This window comes from Bufo bufo, chromosome 1, assembly GCF_905171765.1.
Source record: "Bufo bufo chromosome 1, aBufBuf1.1, whole genome shotgun sequence".
Classification (NCBI taxonomy): domain Eukaryota; kingdom Metazoa; phylum Chordata; class Amphibia; order Anura; family Bufonidae; genus Bufo; species Bufo bufo.
Window position 1 is genome coordinate 377155493 of NC_053389.1, and position 21034 is coordinate 377176526.

General features: G+C 47.5%; 1 protein-coding gene across 1 annotated transcript in view; it reads right to left on the minus strand.

Moving 5' to 3' along the window:
- Positions 1-802: 802 nt before the first annotated feature.
- Positions 803-21034, minus strand: part of LOC120977268 (solute carrier family 22 member 5-like) — a 402654-nt gene continuing 382422 nt past the window's right edge. Inside the window, exon 10 of the mRNA XM_040405119.1 lies at positions 803-1091. Coding sequence (XP_040261053.1) covers positions 1001-1091 — 91 coding nt within the window. The 3' untranslated portion in view covers positions 803-1000. The remainder of the gene's footprint in view (positions 1092-21034) is intronic.

The window sequence follows — 21034 nt, forward strand, 5'->3', positions numbered from 1 at the left end:
CGTATTGCTCGTGTGAAAGATGTCTAATAGGGTTGGCCTGCTTCCACAGAGAGCATCAGCCAGGTGGATTAAAGGGGTATTCCCATCACAGACAATCGGGGCATATCGCTAGGATATGCCCCCATTGTCTGATAGGTGCGGGTCCCACCTCTGGGACCCACACCTACAATAAGAACGAAGCGGGGAAATAAACGGAGGGTGCAGCCGCCCTCCATTTATTTCTATGGGGCCGCCGAAAATAGCCGAGCGCTGGCTCGGCTATTTCCGTCTGCCCCATGGAAATGAATGGGAGCAGGGGCCGCGCTGGGTTCTCCAGCCACAGCTCTCCCCGCTCCGTTCTCACTGTATCTGACAATGGGGGCATATTCTAGCGATATGCCCCCATTGCCTGTGATGGGAATACTTCTTTAAGCAAGCATCAATATGATACAATCCCATTAGGTAATCAGACGCAGTGTAGAAAAACAGACCTCAACATGGTTACCAAGTTTTATTTGTACAGAAATTGTTTTTCCAGTTGTTCAATTAATAGAACTGATTTTTTGTTACAATTTGTCTCAACCTAATATAGGCTTTACAGTAGAAAACTCTTCAAAATCTTTTAGCACATGTGTCAAGTAAGCAAGGAAACGGTGATCTTTGGCTCTCTGGATTCTACAGAATTTCTAAGGGTACCTTCACACTTTGCAGATTTTGTTGCAGAATTTTCTACGACTGAAAATGGGTTCCATCCACCTAAATGGGTCTCGTAGAAATCCGTGTCCTTGCCTCCCTATTCAAATGAATGGAACTGATTTTCAGTCACAGAAAATTGTGCAACAAAATCTGCATTGTGTGAAGGCACCCTAAATGTATCAGAAATTAACTAAAATCACACAATGCAAATTTACAAACAAAACCCCCCAAAAGAAACTGAATGAGAAATGCCAGATCAGCTTCCAGGGACAGTACACTCAGCAACAGACATATATTATATTGGTTACAAGAATGGATCAGAACATCATAACTTTGTAGTCATTAATATGATTCCATTTTTCAAATTGTTTGAATTTTCATGAAACTTATTATGGGAGTTCTTTTTGCAACACAGTCTGTAAAGAAACAAAATGTGATTTAGCAACATAATAATCAATGAACATTTTTATAAAAGTAACTAAGATGGGTTGTTCTCATGAATAGGGTTGAGCGAACCCGAACTGTAAAGTTCAGGTTCGTACCGAACTTTAGGATTTTTGGACCCCAGACCCGAACATTTCAGTAAAAGTTTGGGTTCGGTGTTCGGCGCTTTCTTGGCGCTTTTTGAAAGGCTGCAGAGCAGCCAATCAACAAGCGGTTAACTGTCTGACCTTAGAAGCCATCACAGCCATGCCTACTAAAAAAACACAACTGTGAAGGATGCCCTTCTATGGTTGTTCGCATGTTTTCCTCTCCCTGCTTAAAAGACTTTTACAAACTTTTGAACCCCTGGTCTAATTCGTGCCATTTTGGGATGTGTTAAATGTCTATGTGTACTGTAAAGGGTGGGACCTTGTATAGTGAGTAGTGATGTCTGTCCTATTGTCTCCCCGTGTGTATTGGGGATTTCCCTCTGTCCTGAGAGATAATTGAATTACACCTCGGTTGTCTCCAGGACAGAAGACATTGTGTAGTGTCCTGCCTGTGATAATTATGTTAACCATTGTGTACCATAATTATATCACAGGCAGAGGGGAGGATGTTATGTGGGTTGTAACCTTTGTGTTATGGGTTAATGTATGTTTATTATGGGTGTCTCCCTTGCATGGGAGCAGGGGATAAAAGAAATTGTATTTTTGAATGCCGTGCTGCTTCCAGTAAAGTCTGTTCCAGTATTCAGCTTTGGCTTATATGTGGAATTATTTAGCGCTACCAGCGATTTCTCATTTGGCGAATGGGGGATTCTTCAACTATTTGGAATTAGGGAATTACAAGGCGGTAAGATACAGTGATACCGTCACAACTGGTTGGCAGCAACGGGAGTTTCCTTTTTTTCCCTAAACGAAGAATCCAAAGGAAGCGGGTGTACAGCGAATGGAAAGCTGGTACACACAGCTCAAGCGCAGCACATTAAAGGAACTATTGGAAGTTCGTGGGAAAAGTGCAGGCTGCAAGGCTAAGCGGGTCATTATAGCCGAATTGATGGAACTAGACCGAGGCCTCTTGGCTGAGGCAGTGACAATTGGTTAGGAAACCGAAATACCGGCCGTTCGGGAGATGGATATGCCGACGGTTCGGGAAACTGAATCTCACATGAACTGGGAGATGCGAGAGAGACTGGCATGGTTTGGACCAAACCCAATGCCGGAGATCATCATGCAGGTGATGAAAATCATAGCGGAAGAAAATATGCAAAAAGCACAGCTGGAGCTACAGTTAAAACTGGCAGAGACACAGCAAGCAGCCGTAAGTTCCCCAAGCGGAACCAGCAACACTGGGGACTCCAGAAAGGTTCCCTTCAGTGCATTTAAAGCATTTGACAAAAAGGACTGTGAAATTGATGGGTACCTGGCAGACTTTGAGCGCCAGTGTATCCTACATCGAGTACCAGCAGAAGACTGGGTTTCCATACTCGCAGGGAAGCTATCTGGCAAAGCAGCAGATGCCTTCCGAGCGGTACCCTGGGAGGACGTTCACAGCTATGCCCGGGTTAAGGAAGCCCTCCTCGCCCGGTATGCAATAACGCCAGAGGCATACCGGCAAAAATTCTGGGATTTACATAAGCTGGAAAAGGACTCTTACGCAGAATGGGCCTGTCGCCTGCAACAATCAGCTACCCATTGGATCACCAGCTGCCAAGCTACAACCCTGGATGACTTCCTGCAGTTGGTACTACTGGAGCAGTTCTACGACCACATCCAAGCAGAGGTGAAAGAGTGGGTAAGAGACCGCAAGCCCCTTTCCCTACCAGAGGCTGCCAAATTGGCAGACGACTATGCAGATACTCTGAAAACTACAGCACCTACTCCAAGAACCCAACCTCCACGTCCCACAGCTTCAGCGGCCCCCAGGTACCAACAGCCCAGCAGGCCGGTGACAGCTACACCTCGCTATATCCGGCCACCCAACAATGACATCATTTGTCATCGGTGTAACCAAGTGGGGCATATTTGGAACAACTGTCCATTGGAGCCTCCCAGAACCAGCTGGACCCGACCCAGTTTCTCTCAACCCCGGGCGCAGTTCACTGTGTGGATTACCAAGTACCCTCTGTGTGGGATGCCAAAGAATTAAGCCGGGAAGAACCCCTGGGTAACTTGTATGAAGCCCTTAGTGTTCAATCCACCATCACTGACAACCGCAAACATCATTGTCAGCTGGTGATGATTAATGGGAAAATTGCCCGAGGACTACGAGACAGTGGCGCTACCATAACCCTGGTACAAAGCCACCTCATTGACAACAAAGAGAGACCGGGGAAGTCAATTGCTGTGCAAGTGGCGGGGGGGGGGGGGGGGGAAGTGTACCGGATTCCTACCGCTCAGGTACATCTGGATTGGAGTGCCGGAGCGGGCAACGTACAGGTTGGGGTAATGAAAGAGTTGCCCGCCGAGGTAGTGTTGGGCAATGATATTGGCCTTTTGATTTCCGCTTTTGCAGCCACTTCTCTGCAAGAAGTACAATCCGTGGCAACCCGAGCCCAAAGTCGTGCTGCCGAGAGCCACCCACAACCAACCGAGACCCAGGTAAGCCAACTGACTATACCCTTGAGTGTAGACCCCCTTCCCTGGGATACTCCAGAGGATTTTGGGAAGGAAGTGGGAGGGGATCCCACCCGGGAGGGGATCCCACCCTCAGCCATTACAGGGAAAAAGCTAAGGGAGGACACGGGGGGTTAGAAAAGGAGCAGCTAGTATGGGAGGAAGGTCGCTTGTATCGTTTTACTGAGACTCGGGTCAATGCACCCGGGCCCCAGCAAAAGCGCCAGCTGGTAATACCGAGAAAATACCGGCAAGAGCTATTGCGAGTAGCGCATGATGTCCCATTAGCTGGACATCTAGGAAGACGCAAGACGTTACACCGGATAACCCAGAACTTCTTTTGGCCTGGGGTATCTGACGACGTCCGGGTGTACTGTCAAACCTGTGAAGTATGCCAACGGGTAGGTAAGAGAGGGGATCACCCGAGGGCTAAACTGATTCCCCTTCCTATAATAGAGGAGCCCTTTGCGATGGTTGCAGTGAACATTGTAGGACCCCTAGCGAAGCCTAGTCACTCCGGTAAGCACTATATACTTACCGTAGTAGACTACGCCACCCGTTATCCGGAGGCCGCAGCCCTCCCAAATATTCATGCTGAGACAGTGGCGGTTGCCCTGGTCAAGATATTCTCTCGAGTGGGATTTCCCAAAGAGATTCTATCAGACCAGGGCTCGCAGTTCACTGCCGAGGTCACCCAACAACTATGGAAGTTGTGTGGGGTTAACTCGATAACCAGCTCCCCGTACCACCCCCAGACCAATGGTCTCTGTGAGCGTTTCAACGGAATGTTGAAACATATGTTGAAAGCGTTCATAGGAGCCTATAGGGACTGGGATCGATTCCTGCCGCACTTACTGTTCGCCTACCGGGAGGTGCCGCAGGAATCCACCGGGTTTTCACCCTTTGAACTATTATATGGGAGGCGGGTGAGGGGGCCACTAGATCTCATTAAGGATCACTGGGAAGGTCACACAGAAATAGAAGGGACCCCGATTGTACCATATGTGTTGGAGCTGCGGGACCGCATGGAGGAGTTGACTCAGGCTGTCCAGAACAACCTCCAGGCGGCCCAACAACGCCAAAAAGTATGGTATGACAGGAAGGCCAGGTACCGAAGCTTTCAAGTAGGACAGAAGGTGATGGTACTGAAACCCGTCCGTACCGACAAGCTTCAGACTGCCTGGCAGGGACCTTATAAGGTTATAGGACAGGTATGTGATACAACCTATACTGTAGCTAGCTGTGGGAATGAGGATGTCAACATGCTCAAAGCATATCAGGAAAGAACAGAAGAGGTAACTGCCATCTGCGTGAGGACACAGAGGCACTACCATTACCCTACATGTTAGGGGGTACCCGAGAAACAAGAAAGATAGAGTTAGTCCATTTAGGGGAACAACTAGCCCCCCAGGAGAAAGCTCAGGCAGTCCGCTTACTCAAGTCCAAAAGGGTCACATTCTCCCAAAAAACCCGGGTAAACCCCACTGACTGTCCACAAAGTGGAAACTCCAGGGCAGACGCCACTAAGGCAACCCACTTACCGCATCCCTGAAGCTGTCAGAGATGGGATGCGGAAAGAAATAGAAGAAATGCTCCGGCTAGGGGTAATAGAGCACTCAGAAAGTCCTTGGGCCTCCCCTGTAGTTCTAGCACTGAAGCGGGATGGTACAACCCGCTTCTGTGTAGACTACAGGCGACTCAATGACAAGACGGTCACAGACGCTTATCCCATGCTTCGGATGGACGAATTACTGGACCGCATATCCACGGGGAGGTATCTGACCACGATCGATCTATGTAAAGGGTACTGGCAGATTCCTCTCGAGGAGGATGCGATCCCCAAATCAGCTTTCATCACCCCGTTCGGCTTATACCAATTCCGGGTTATGCCGTTCGGGAGGAAGAACGCCCCGACCACATTCCAGCGAATGGTGGACCGCCTATTAGAGGGTCTGCAGGATTATGCATGTGCCTACCTGGATGATATCGCCATCCATAGCGATACCTGGGAGGCACACTTAGAACATGCAGGAGAAGTATTGGATAGGATTAGGGGGGCCGGTTTAAGCTTGAAGCCAGACAAGTGTCACTTCGGTATGGCAGAGGTACAATACTTGGGCCATCGAGTAGGTTGCGGTAAGGAACGACCGGAATCGGATAAAATTGAGGTCGTTGCTAATTGGCCCACTCCCCGTACCAAGACACAAGTCATGGCCTTCCTGGGGACAGCCGGCTACTACCGACGTTTTGTACCCGACTACAGCACCCTAGCCAAACCCCTGACTGACCTCACAAAAAAGAAATTACCCCGACAAGTCCTGTGGTCCCCGGAGTGTGAGGTGGCTTTCCAAGCTTTGAAAAATGCTCTAATTAATGCTCCTGTGTTGGCTGCCCCAGATCCTAACAAAAGGTTTATGGTTCACACAGATGCCTCAAGGTTTGGACTGGGGGCAGTATTAAGCCAGATCAGTGAGGATGGAGGGGAGCACCCGGTGATCTACCTGAGTCGGGAATTGTTGCCAAGGGAAGTCAGTTATGCGGCCATTGAGAAAGAGTGCCTGGCGCTGGTCTGGGCCCTCAAAAAACTCACCCCCCATCTGTATGGCCGTGCCTTCACTCTCATGGCTGACCACAACCCCTTGGTCTGGCTCAATAGGGTCTCTGGAGACAATGATCGTTTATTACGGTGGAGCCTTGCCCTCCAACCCTATGATTTCACCATCCATTACCGCCCTGGCAAGCAAAAGGCAACGAGGACGGGCTGTCAAGGTAAACTGACTTACTATCTGACTAAGCCTGAAGCACCGCCAGCCCCTACTAGACCAGGAAAGGTCTAACCATGTCAGCCGGAGCAGGGAGAAAAAGGGGGGGCCATTGTGAAGGATGCCCTTCTATGGTTGTTCGCATGTTTTCCTCTCCCTGCTTAAAAGACTTTTACTAACTTTTGAACCCCTGGTCTAATTCGTGCCATTTTGGGATGTGTTAAATGTCTGTGTGTACTGTAAAGGGTGGGACCTTGTATAGTGAGTAGTGATGTCTGTCCTATTGTCTCCCTGTGTGTATTCACGATTTCCCTTTGTCCTGAGAGATAATTGAATTACACCTCGGTTGTCTCCAGGACAGAAGACATTGTGTAGTGTCCTGCCTGTGATAATTATGTTAACCATTGTGTACCATAATTATATCACAGGCAGAGGAGAGGATGTTATGTGGGTTGTAACCTTTGTGTTATGGGTTAATGTATGTTTATTGTGGGTGTCTCCCTTGCATGGGAGCAGGGGATAAAAGAAATGGTATTTTTGAATGCTGTGTTGCTTCCAGTAAAGTCTGTTCTAGTATTCAGCTTTGGCTCATATGTGGAATTATTCAGCGCTACCAGCGATTTCTCAGGATTCTTCAACTATTTGGAATTAAGGAATTACAAGGCGGTGAGATACAGTGATACCGTCACAACAACTTTTATAATTCTGTTAGTTAGGTGGGCGGCGGCGGCCATTTTATGCACGTTCAGTGCACCAGCACTGCATCTGAGCTTTTGGGACATTGAAAATCACAATTTTTTTGGGCAATCTACAACATCTGGATTAGTCAGTGTGCAATTTAAACTAGAAATACACCCATCATTTTCTGGGGTTTGAAAAACATACTTTTTTGTCAAAAAACTGTATTTCCCTGATCTGCAAGTGTTAAATTCAAGCTTAATATATATACAGCTTTCATATTTTGTTACCAAAAAAACATTTTTTTGGCAATCTACAACATCTGGATTAGTCAGTGTGCAATTTAAGCTAGAAAAACACCCATCATTTCCTGGGGTTTTAAAAACAGTTTTTTTGGTCAAAAAACTGTATTTTCCTGATCTGCAAGTGTTAAAGGGGTTCTGCACTTTCATTTAACTGATGATCTATCCTCTGGATAGATCATCAGTTTCTGATCGGCGGGGGTCCGACACCCAGGACCCCCGCCGATCAGCTGTTTGAGAAGGCAGTGGCGCTACAGCAGCGCAGAAGCCTTCTCACCGTTTACCGCCGGGCCGCTGGCCCACTGACGTCACAACTAGTATCAACTAGCAAGGGTGCGGCTAAGCTCCTGTCACGGAAGGTGTACAGCAAACAAGAAGACACAAAAGGAAGATCCGACTGACTGGATCCAAAACTAAGGAACAAAAGGGGGAGCCCTGCAACAGACCTGACTCTCTCCCTAACTGCTCAGCCTATGCAAAATTCTCAATGGTAGAAGATCGCATATCCTCGTACCTCGACTGTATAACACCTGAACACCCTATAATAGTGAGGGGACATGACCACCGGCTCCCTACACTTGATACGGAGGGAGTCAGGGTCACCTGAGATCCAGCAAACAGGAAAATACAAATGAATGAACAAAACTTATCTGTAGAAGACTCAGTAGAAGCATCCAGCATGCATACACTCCAGGAAGTTGTATAAACCGCAAAGTGAAGCAGTATGGGATAGGATTTAAAGGGATGCAATCAGTGCAACTACATGACAGCTGAGAGAGGCTAACGAGATGAGAAAATGAAAGCAAAACAAAAGGTACCTCAAGGAGGAGGTTCTGAAGGACGTCTGTCAGAGCTTCTCAGATGTCTGGTGGTGAAAGCTCCTTCTACGAGTGGACTCCGGACACTCAGAGCCCACCTTCTCAGGATGGGACCTATGGAAAGCCCTGATGAGACGAGTGGCCTTAATGTCCATCACTGGGACCCACATCCTCTCCTCAGGACCATAACCCTCCCAATGAACGAGGTACTGGAGAGAACCGCGGACAACACGATAATCCACAATCCTAGAGACCTGAAATTCAAGATTACCATCAACCACAATCGGAGGAGGAGGCAAAGACGAGGGTACAATGGGTTGGACATAAGGTTTTAATAAGAACTTATGAAAAACATTATGGATCTTCCAAGTCTGAGGAAGATCAAGACGGTAGGCAACAGGATTGATGACGGACAAGATTTTGTAAGGCCCAATAAACTTAGGACCCAACTTCCAGGAGGGAACTTTCAATTTGATATTCTTAGTAGACAACCACACCAGATCACCAACATTCAGGTCCGGACCAGGCACAAGTCTCTTATCCGCCACATGCTTATATCTCTCACTCATGCTCTTTAGATTATCCTGAATCTTTTGCCAAATCGATGACAAAGATGAGGAGAATCTGTCCTCATCAGGCAAACCAGAAGACCCCTCTCCAGAGAATGTCCCAAACTGCGGATGAAACCCATATGCACCAAAAAATGGTGACTTATCAGAGAACTCCTGACGACGGTTATTTAAAGCAAACTCAGCAAGGGACAAAAAAGAACACCAATCCTCCTGATTCTCTGCCACAAAACAGCGCAGATATGTCTCCAGATTCTGATTGACGCGCTCTGTCTGACCATTCGACTGCGGGTGGAAAGCAGAAGAGAATGACAACCGAACCCTCAAGCGAGAACAGAAAGCCTTCCAGAATCTGGAAACAAACTGCGTGCAATTTGACAATGTGATCAATAAATGCCTGCGCCAGCATCTTAGCATTGGGCAAGCCAGGAAAAGGAATGAAATGCACCATTTTGCTAAAACGGTCCACCACCAGAATCACAGTCTTCCCCGAGGAACGAGGCAGGTCCGTAATGAAGTCTATGGACAGATGTGTCCAAGGACGGGAAGGAATGGGTAACGGAAGGAGAGGACCTGATGGCCGTGAATGAGGGACTTTGGCACGAGCGCAGGTCTCGCAGGCTGCCACAAAACCCTCAACCGACTTACGAAGCGCCGGCCACCAGAATCTCCTAGCGATGAGATCCACTGTGGCTCTTGCCCCCGGGTGCCCAGCAAGGACAGTATCGTGGTGCTCCTTAAAAATCTTGTGTCTTAAAGCGAGAGGCACAAACAACCTCCCAGGAGGACAAAGATCAGGAGCGTCTGACTGGGCTACCTGAACCTCTGCCTCCAATTCAGGATATAGAGCAGAGACCACCACACCTTCAGCCAAAATGGGACCCGGGTCTTCAAAATTCCCACCTCCCAGAAAACAACGTGACAGGGCATCCGCCTTCACATTCTTAACCCCAGGGCGGAAGGTGACAACAAAATTAAACCTTGAAAAGAACAAAGACCATCTGGCCTGTCTCGGGTTCAGACGCTTGGCTGACTCCAAGTAGGCCAGATTCTTATGGTCAGTAAACACGGTAATAGGGTGTCTGGCTCCCTCTAGCCAATGGCGCCATTCCTCAAAAGCTAACGTGATGGCCAACAACTCCCTATCTCCCACATCGTAATTTCTCTCTGCGGAGGAGAGTTTCTTCGAGAAAAAGGCACACGGTCGCCATTTGGCAGGAGAGGGACCCTGAGACAAGACCGCACCCACACCCACACCCACCTCAGAAGCATCAACCTCAACTATGAAGGGTAGAGAAATATCAGGTTGTACCAAGATGGGAGCGGAAGCAAAACTCTCCTTGATATTAGAAAAGGCCTTACGCGCCTCTACCGACCAGGAGGAAAAATCTACCCCCTTTCTAGTCATATCAGTGAGTGGTTTAACAACAGAGGAATAATTCAAAATAAACTTCCTGTAATAATTGGCAAAACCCAGAAAACGCATCAGCGCCTTCTGATTCTCAGGAAGCTCCCACTAAAGCACAGCGCGGACCTTCTCGGGGTCCATGCGAAAACCAGAAGCGGAGAGAAGAAACCCCAGAAATTGAATTTCTGGAACCGCAAACACACATTTTTCCAGTTTAGCGTACAATTTATTCTCCCGCCGGATGAGCAAGACCTGAAGTAAATGTTCCTTATGAGTTTTGAAATCAGGAGAAAAAATCTAAATGTCATCCAGATACACTAATACAAATTTCCCCATTAAATGATAAAAAATGCTGTTCACAAAATGCTGAAAGACGGCTGGAGCATTCATCAAACCAAAAAGCATAACCAAATTCTCAAAATGGCCCTCAGGGGTATTGAAGGCCGTCTTTCATTCGTCTCCTTCTCTGACCCTGACCAGGTTGTATGCCCCTCTTAGATCCAATTTGGAAAAAACTTTAGCCCCAACAATCTGGTTAAACAGGTCCGGGATCAGAGGAAGCGGATAAGGGTCACGAATTGTGATACTGTTCAGCTCCCTGAAATCCAGACATAGTCTTAAAGAACCATCTTTTTTCTTAACAAAGAAAAAACCAGCGGCAACAGGTGACTTCGAGGGTCGTATGTGTCCCTTTCTCAGACTCTCAGAGATATAAGCACGCATAGCGACCCTTTCAGGTTGGGAGAGATTGTATAAACGAGATTTAGGCAGCTTGGCGCCTGGGGTGAGATTAATAGGGCAATCGTACTCCCTGTGAGGGGGCAATTCCTGAACACCACTCTCAGAAAACACATCCGAAAATTCAGAGAGAAAAGATGGTACAGTCTTAGTAGAAACCTCTGAAACAGATGTCGTGAGGCAATTCTCTCTGCAAAAGTCACTCCAACCATTTATTTGCCTCGCTTGCCAATCAATGGTGGGGTTATGTTTAGTGAGCCAGGGTAGCCCCAACACTAGAGGAGTAGGCAACCCGTTTAGGACGAAACATGACACATCCTCAACATGAGTATCACTCACAATCAAACGGATATTGTCAACTATGCCCTTTAACGATTTCTGAGAAAGTGGAACGGAATCAATAGAAAAAACAGGTATATCCTTTCCCAAAGTGCATACCTGGAAACCATGAGTTATAGCAAATTGATTATAAATAAGATTGACAGCTGCTCCACTATCTACAAAAATCTCACAAAAAATATTCTTGCTCTCTAGCGCCACCCTGGCAGGTAGGACAAAACGGGAACTACAAGCAAACGGAAAAGCTTCAATTTCCGCATCAACCTTGCCAATAGTAAAAGATGAAACGTTTTTAGAGGACTTTTTTCTTTTTGTTTCTTTATTACTCTCAAAAAACTGCCTGAATCTCCTAGAGGGACAAACATCTGCCAAATGATTTATACCTCCACAACAGAAACAAACATTCCCATGAGAGCTGAATCCTCTATTGTCAGAGGCAAGCAAACCCAGCTGCATGGGCCCCTGCTCAGAAGGGATTGAGAGCGACTGAGACCCCTGTGCACAGAATGAGACCGCCGCACTGTCCTTGGACTGAGTATGACAGGAAGGAGTGATCTCTCCTCTCTGTCTAAGACGACTGTCAATACGAACGGCCCGAGACATGGCAGAGTCCAAGGAGGTAGGTCTCTCATGAAAGGCAAATGCATCTTTCAATCCCTCTGAAAGACCATGGCAAAATTGACTTCGGAGTGCAGCATCGTTCCAACCAGTATCAGCTGCCCATCTCCGAAATTCTGAGCAGTATATCTCTGCGGATTGTTTACCCTGGCATAAAAGACATAGTCTAGACTCAGCCAGAGCAATACGATCCGGATCATCATATATCTGACCCAGGGCTAAAAAAAAATTCATCCACTGAACGGAGGGGCGGTGCCCCCACCGGCAGCAAAAAAGCCCAAGACTGAGCATTATCCCTGAGCAGCGAGATGATGATCCCCACCCTCCGCTCCTCATCACCAGAGGAATGGGGAAGTAAGCAAAAATGGAGTTTACAAGCCTCTCTAAAACGAACTAAATTCTCACTACCCCCGGAGAACGTATCCGGAAGCGAGATCTTAGGCTCAGAACAAACTCCATGAACGCAAGCAGAAACGGTCACCTCAAACTGAGAGACAGTTTTCCGGAGATCTTCTACCTCGGAAATGCGGTCAATCAAGGTTGAAACCGGATTCATGCTTAAGACTGTTTTGGCGGTTTATAATGTCACGGAAGGTGTACAGCAAACAAGAAGACACAAAAGGAAGATCCGACTGACTGGATCCAAAACTAAGGAACAAAAGGGGGAGCCCTGCAACAGACCTGACTCTCTCCCTAACTGCTCAGCCTATGCAAAATTCTCAATGGTAGAAGATCGCATATCCTCGTACCTCGACTGTATAACACCTGAACACCCTATAATAGTGAGGGGACACGACCACCGGCTCCCTACACTTGATACGGAGGGAGTCAGGGTCACCTGAGATCCAGCAAACAGGAAAATACAAATGAATGAACAAAACTTATCTGTAGAAGACTCAGTAGAAGCATCCAGCATGCATACACTCCAGGAAGTTGTATAAACCGCAAAGTGAAGCAGTATGGGATAGGATTTAAAGGGATGCAATCAGTGCAACTACATGACAGCTGAGAGAGGCTAACGAGATGAGAAAATGAAAGCAAAACAAAAGGAACCTCAAGGAGGAGGTTCTGAAGGACGTCTGTCAGAGCTTCTCAGATGTCTGGTGGTGAAAGCTCCATTCAAGTGAACAGAGCTTTGCCCAGCCCACGCTAGTTGATACTAGTCGTGACGTCAGTGGGCCGGCGGTCCAGCGGTAAACAGTGATAGGCCGCGGCACTGCTAGAGCGCCGCTGCCTTCTCAAACAGCTAATCGGCGGGGGTCCTGGGTGTCGGACCCCCACCGATCAGAAGCTGATGATCTATTCAGAGGATAGATCATTAGTTAAATGAAAGTGCAGAACCCCTTTAAATTCAAGTTTAATATATACAGTTTTCATATTATGTTACCAAAAAAAACACTTTTTTTGTAATCTACAACATCTGGATTAGTCAGTGTGCAATTTAAGCTAGAAATACTACCATCATTTTCTGGGGTTTGAAAAACATACTTTTTTTGGTCAAAAAACTGTATTTTCATTATCTGCAAGTGTTAAATTCAAGTTTAATATATATACAGCTTTCATATTCTGTTACAAAAAAAAAAAACTTTTTGGGCAATCTACAACATCTGGATTAAAGAAGGTAGCACAGCAGCATATCCAGTGTGACTTTTACTGCGGACCAGAGTGCACACACTGGATATGCTGCTGTGCTACCTTCTTTGAACCGTTTATATCCATGGGACGGCGTTGGATTGGCTGTCCCTCCGTGGCTGGTGCATTCCATACAGGCCAGAAGGTCCATTTTTGTGCTGCTCTACAACTACTTTTAGTACAACATCTGGATTAGTCAGTGTGCAATTTAAGGTAGAAATACACCCATCATTTTCTGGGGTTTTAAAAACACACTTTTTTTGACAAAAAACACTATTTTCAGGCCTTGCAGCATCAGCACGTGTGAAATTACAGGCTTATATACTGCTGTCAAATTCAGTTGTTAAACAAACACTCGTTTGGGCACAAAAAATTTAGTTGGCAGCCTTTGATGCAGATGTCATTGTGACATACACCCTTAATACTTTTGGGTTAGATTCAGAGATTTGAAATACCGCCATTTGGTGCACCAATATTGAATTCAGGCCTACACTGGTTCAGGCTCTGTGAGATACATCCTCTACATGCAGGGGTTTGATTCAGGCATCTGAAATACCGCCATTTGGTGCACCAATATTGAATTCAGGCCTACACTGGTTCAGGCCGTGTGAGATACACCCTCTACATACAGGGGTTTGATTCAGGCATTTGAAATACAGCCATTTTGTCCAAATAAATATTTAATTCAGGCCTACACTGGTTCAGGCCGTGTGAGATACATCATCTACATACAGGGGTTTGATTCAGGCATTTGAAATACCGCCATTTGGTGCACCAATATTGAATTCAGGCCTACACTGGTTCAGGCCGTGTGAGATACACCCTCTACATACAGGGGTTTGATTCAGGCATTTGAAATACAGCCATTTGAAATACCGCCATTTGGTGCACGAATATTAAATTCAGGCCTACACTGGTTCAGGCCGTGTGAGATACACCCTCTACATACAGGGGTTTGATTCAGGCATTTGAAATACCGCCATTTTGTGCACGAAAATTGAACTCAGGCCTACACTGGTTCAGGCCGTGTGAGATACACCCTCTACATACTGGGGTTTGATTCAGGCATTTGAAATACAGCCATTTTGGCCAAAGAAATATTTAATTCGGGCCTACATTGGTTCAGGACGTGTGAGATACACCCTGTCGTTCTATTCTACTATTAATTAAACACCCATTTAGGGCAAGATCCTAAATTCGAAAAATATGAGGAGAGTGTCAAATAAGGGACGTGCCCCAGGTCGTGCTGCTGGTGGAGCTACTGTTGCAGGGAGAGGACGTGGTCGATCTGTTCCAGCTACACAGTGAAACCCCCGAGTAGGCGACAAAATCTGCAGCGGTATTTGGTTGGGCCTAATGCTGCTCTACGAATGGTGAGGCCTGAACAAGTACAGGCGATAGTAGATTGGGTTGCTGACAGTGGATCCAGTTCCTTCACATTGTCTCCCACCCAGTCTCCTGCTGAAAGACCACAGTTGGCACCTGCAGCCGATGTCCATCAGTCTTTCACCTCACCCCCTTGCAAATCAGCCAAGCAGTCTGAGCACCAAGTCATGCAGCAGTCTCTTCTGCTTTTTGATGACTCTGTTAGCAGGGTTTCCCAGAGCCATCCACCTAGCCCTGCCCCAAAAGTGGAAGAGATTGAGTGCACCGATACCCAACCACTTATCTTTCAAGATGAGTACATGGGAGGACCATCGCAGCACGTCTCGGATGATGACGAAACACAGGTGCCAACTGCTGGGGCGTTCGAAAGTGTGCAAACCGACAAGGAAGGCAGGGGTGAAGACTGGGTGGAAGATGATGTGGAGGACGATGAGGTCCTCGACCCCACATGGAATCAAGGTCATGCGAGTGACCTATGTACTTCGGAGGAAGAGGTGGTGGTCGCACAGAGCCACCAGCACAGCAGAAGAGGAAGCAGGGTGCAAAAACAGAGCGGCCGTCCTCTAGACAGTACGCCTGTTACTGCCCACCGCTGCAAGGGACCGAGCACACCTAAACCAGCTCCAAGGAGTTCCCTGGCGTGGCAGTTCTTCAGACAATGTACTGACGACAAGACACGAGTGGTTTGCACGCTGTGCAATCAGAACCTGAAGCGAGGCATAAATGTTCTCAACCTGATCACAACCTGCATGACCAGGCATTTAAGTGCAAGCACGAGCTGCAGTGGAGTAGACACCTCAAAAACCAAGAAAGGTCTCTGGCTCCTCCTGCTTCCTCTTCTGCTGCAGTTTTGGCCTCTTCATCCACCTCTAGAGTGACAGTGCCACCTGCTACCCCGCAAACAAAGGATCTGGCAGCAACACCAACACCTGGGTCACCAAGCATCTCCACAATGTCCCACGGAAGCGTTCAGCTCTCCATTTCCCCGAACGCTGGAGAGGAAGAGGAAGTACCCCCCTACCCACCCGCGATCCCTAGCCCTGAATGCCAGCATTTCTAAATTACTGGCCTTTCAAATGCTGTTATTCCGTCTGGTGGCGACGGATAGTTTTAAAGGCCTTATGGCGGTGGCTGTCCCACAGTACGTCGTGCCCAGCCGCCACTACATTTCAAGGCGAGCCATCCCTTCCCTGCACAACCAAGTATGGGACAAAATCAGGTGTGCACTGCGCAACGCCATCTGTGGCAAGGTGCACCTGACTACGGATACGTGGACCAGTAAGCACGGTCAGGGCCGTTATATCTCCATAACAGCACACTGGGTAAATGCAGTGGTGGCTGGGCCTGAGGCGGATAGCAGTTTGGCGCATGTCCTTCCACCACCGAGGATTGCAGGGCGCTTCAGTTTGTCTCCTGTTGCTTCCTCCTCCTACTCTGCTTCCACATCCTCTACCAGCTCCTCATCTGGTCAGCGTAACACCTTCACCACCAACTTCAGCACAGCCAGGGGTAATCGACAGCAGGCAGTTTTAAAACTTATCTGTTTGGGGGACAAACCCCACACCGCGCAGGAGCTGTGGACAGGCCTTGAACAACAGACCGATGAGTGGTTTGTGCCAGTGAGACTCAAGCCCGGCCTGGTGGTGTGCGATAATGGGCAAAATCTCGTAGCAGCTCTGGGACTAGCCGGTTTGACGCACATCCCTTGCCTGGCGCATGTGCTGAATTTGGTGGTGCAAAGATTCCTTAAAAATTCCCCCGATATGTCAGAGCTGCTGCATAAAGTGCGGGCCGTCTGTGCGCTCTTTCAGCGTTCTCACCCTGCTGCTGCTCGCCTGTCAGCGCTGCAGCGTAACTTCGGCCTTCCCGCTCACCGCCTCATATGCGACGTGCCCACAAGGTGGAACTCCACCTTGCACATGCTGGCCAGACTGTGCGAGCAGCAGCAGGCGATAGTGGAGTTTCAGCTGCAGAACGCACGGGTGAGTCACTCGGCGGAACAGCAGCACTTCACTACCAATGACTGGGTCTCCATGCGAGACCTGTGTTCCTTGTTGCGCTGTTTCGAGTACTCCACCAACATGGCCAGTGCCAATAATGCTGTTCTCAGCATTACAATCCCACTTATATGCCTCCTTGAAAAAACGCTCCTGGCGATGATGGAAGAGGATGTGGCAAAGGAGGAGAAGGAGGAAGAGGGATCATTTCGTAGGGTTTCCGGCCAGTCAAGTGGCTCCGAGGGTGGGTTCCTGCACCCACAAACCCAAGGTACACAATTGTCCAGCCAGGGCACAGTTCTGGAGGATGAGGAGGTGGAGGATGAGGAGGAGGAGGAACCATGTTCACAGCAGGATGACACCCAGACCAGCTCATGGCCATCACTAGTGCGTGGATGGGGGGATACAGAGGACACAGACGATACACCTCCTACAGAGGACAGCTTTTCGTTGCCTCTGGGTAGCCTGGCACACATGAGCGATTACATGCTGCAGTGTCTCCGCAACGACCGCCGAGTTGCCCACATTCTAACTTGTGCCGATTACTGGGTGGCCACGCTGCTGGATCCCTGTTACAAGGACAACGTACCGTCCTTAATTCCCTCACTGGAGCGTGATCGTAAGATGCACGAGTACAAGCGCACGCTGGTAGACGCACTGCTGGTGGCATTCCCACCTGACAGCGGTGGCACAGTGGAAGCACAAGGCGAAGGCAGAGGACGAGGTTGCCAACGCAACTGGGGCACCGCCAGCACCTCAGAAGGCAGGGTTAGCATGGCCAAAATGTGGAAAAGCTTTGTCAGCACGCCACAACAACCAGCACCACCAGCTGATATGGAATGTCTTAGCAGAAGGCATTTCACCAACATGGTGGAGCAGTATGTGTGCATACGCCTACACGTACTAATTGACGGGTCTGCCCCCTTCAACTTCTGGGTCTCCAAATTGGGCACATGGCCTGAGCTTGCCCTTTACGCCTTGGAGGTGCTGGCCTGCCCTGCAGCCAGTGTATTATCTGAACGTGTGTTTAGCACGGCAGGGGGCATCATCACAGACAAGCGCAGCCGCCTGTCCACCTCATAAATAATTTTTTTTTTTATTTGTACGTATTTTATTTTATATCATTTCACTACTTTGTCTAACATTTTCGGGTGAAATTCACCAACTTTTGGGTGTATAGTACCACTGCTATACCTAGTAGGCTGGTTACATATTTTATTTTATATCATTTCACTACTTTGTCATTAATATTTTCGGGTGAAATTCACGAATTTTTAGGTGTATAGTACCACTGCTATACCTACCGTATTTTTCGCCCTATAAGACGCACCTAGATTTTTGGGGACGAAAATAAGAAAAAAATATTTTTTACCAAAAGGTGTGCTTTTGGTGGGTTTGGAACTAATGGTGGTCTGTGGATGGCACTATTACTGGGGATCTGTGGATGGCACTATTATGGGGGATCTGTGAAGGACACTGTTATGGGGGGATCTGTGGATGGCACTATTACTGGGGATCTGTGGATGGCACTGTTATGGGGGATCTGTGGATGACGCACTTATGGGGGGATCTGTGTATGACGCACTTATGGGGGATCTGTGGATGACGCACTGTTATGGGGGATCTGTGGATGATGCACTGTTATGGGGGATCTGTGATGGACACTGTTATGGGGGGGATCTGTGACGGACACTGTTATGGGGGGGATCTGTGAAGGATACTGTTACAGGGGAGGATCTGTGGCTGACACTTATGGGGGATCTGTGGATGGCACTGTTATGGGGGATCTGTGGATGGCACTGTTATGGGGGATTTGTGGATGGCACTGTTATGGGGGATCTGTGGATGGCACTGTTATGGGGGATCTGTGGATGACACTGTTATGGGGGATCTGTGGATGACACTGTTATGGGGGATCTGTGGATGGCACTGTTATGGGGGATCTGTGGATGGCACTGTTATGTTATAGGGGATCTGTGGATGGCACTGTTATGGGGGATCTGTGGATGGCACTGTTATGGGGATCTGTGGATGGCACTGTTATGGGGGATCTGTGGATGGCACTGTTATATACAGTACAGACCAAAAGTTTGGACACACCTTCTCATTCAAAGAGTTTTCTTTATTTTCATGACTATGAAAATTGTAGATTCACACTGAAGGCATCAAAACTATGAATTAACACATGTGGAATTATATACATACTAAACAAGTGTGAAACAACTGAAAATATGTCATATTCTAGGTTCTTCAAAGTAGCCACCTTTTGCTTTGATTACTGCTTTGCACACTCTTGGCATTCTCTTGATGAGCTTCAAGAGGTAGTCCCCTGAAATGGTTTTCACTTCACAGGTGTGCCCTGTCAGGTTTAATAAGTGGGATTTCTTGCCTTATAAATGGGGTTGGGACCATCAGTTGCGTTGAGGTGAAGTCAGGTGGATACACAGCTGATAGTCCTACTGAATAGACTGTTTGTATTATGGCAAGAAAAAAGCAGCTAAGTAAAGAAAAACGAGTGCCATCATTACTTTAAGAAATGAAGGTTAGTCAGTCAGCAGAAAAATTGGGAAAACTTTGAAAGTAAGGGCTATTTGACCATGAAGGAGAGTGATGGGGTGCTGCGCCAGATGACCTGGCTTCCACAGTCACCGGACCTGAACCCAATCGAGATGGTTTGGGGTGAGCTGGACCGCAGAGTGAAGACAAAAGGGCCAACAAGTGCTAAGCATCTCTGGGAACTCCTTCAAGACTGTTGGAAGACCATTTCAGGGGACTACCTCTTGAAGCTCATGAAGAGAATGCCAAGAGTGTGCAAAGCAGTAATCAAAGCAAAAGGTGGCTACTTTGAAGAACCTAGAATATGACATATTTTCAGTTGTTTCACACTTGTTTGTTATGTATATAACTCCACATGTGTTAATTCATAGTTTTGATGCCTTCATAGTTATGAAAATAAAGAATACTCTTTGAATGAGAAGGTGTGTCCAAACTTTTAGTCTGTACTGTATGTGCCATCCACAGACCCCCCCACCCCATAACAGTGCCATCCACAGACCCCACAGCCCATAACCGTGCCATCCACAGACCCCCCACTCCTTAACAGTACCCTCCACAGATGTCCCCCATAAAACTGTCATCCACAGATTCCCCCCCCCACTGCTCCAGTGCTGCAGTATACAAATATAAAATGTCTCATTTAATTAAAAGTGATTAAACATGCCCCCTCACTCCTAATAGTACCGTACACCCTAACAGCTTCTGTACAACGCAGGCAGGCAGGCCGGGCGGCCGACGCGTCACTCACTGACGTCACGTGCCTGCGCCGCCTGCTTCATTCATAAAGTAGGCGGCGCAGGCACGTGACATCAGGGAGTTACGCTGCCGCCCGCACGGCCTGCCTGCATTCTACAGAAGCTGTTAGGGTGTACGGTAATATTAAAAGTGGGGGGGCATGTTTAATCACTTTTAATTGAATGAGACATTTTATATTTGTATAGTGCAGCACTGGACCGGCCCCGCCGCAATTGCCAGCCCCCAGCTCCTCCTCCCAGTCCCTCCCCACTCGCTCATACATCGTAGCCTGCGATGTAAAAATGTCAGCATTCGCCCCATAAGACGTAGGACATTTCCCCCCCATTTTTTGGGGGGAAAAAGTGCGTCTTATGGGGCGAAAAATACGGTATTAGGCCGGTTAAAAATAAAAAATAAAAATGTAATTTACATTTTAGGGTGAAATTCACCAATTTTGGTGTGTATAGTACCACTGCTATACATAGTAGACCGGTAAAAAAAATAAAAAAAATTGTCAGTTACATTTTCCGGTGAAATTCACCAATTTTTGGGTGTGATGTACCACTGCTATACCTAGTAGACATGTTTTAAAAAAAAAATATTTGTCAGTTACATTTTTGGGTGAAATTCACCAATTTCTGGGTGTAATATACCCCTCCTCTACCTAGTTGACAGCTTAATAAATTTCAATAATTTTTCTGTTACATTCTTGGGTTGACATTATACAATTTTAGACATGAATAAACACCTGCTATGCATAGGTGACAGGGAATAAAATTA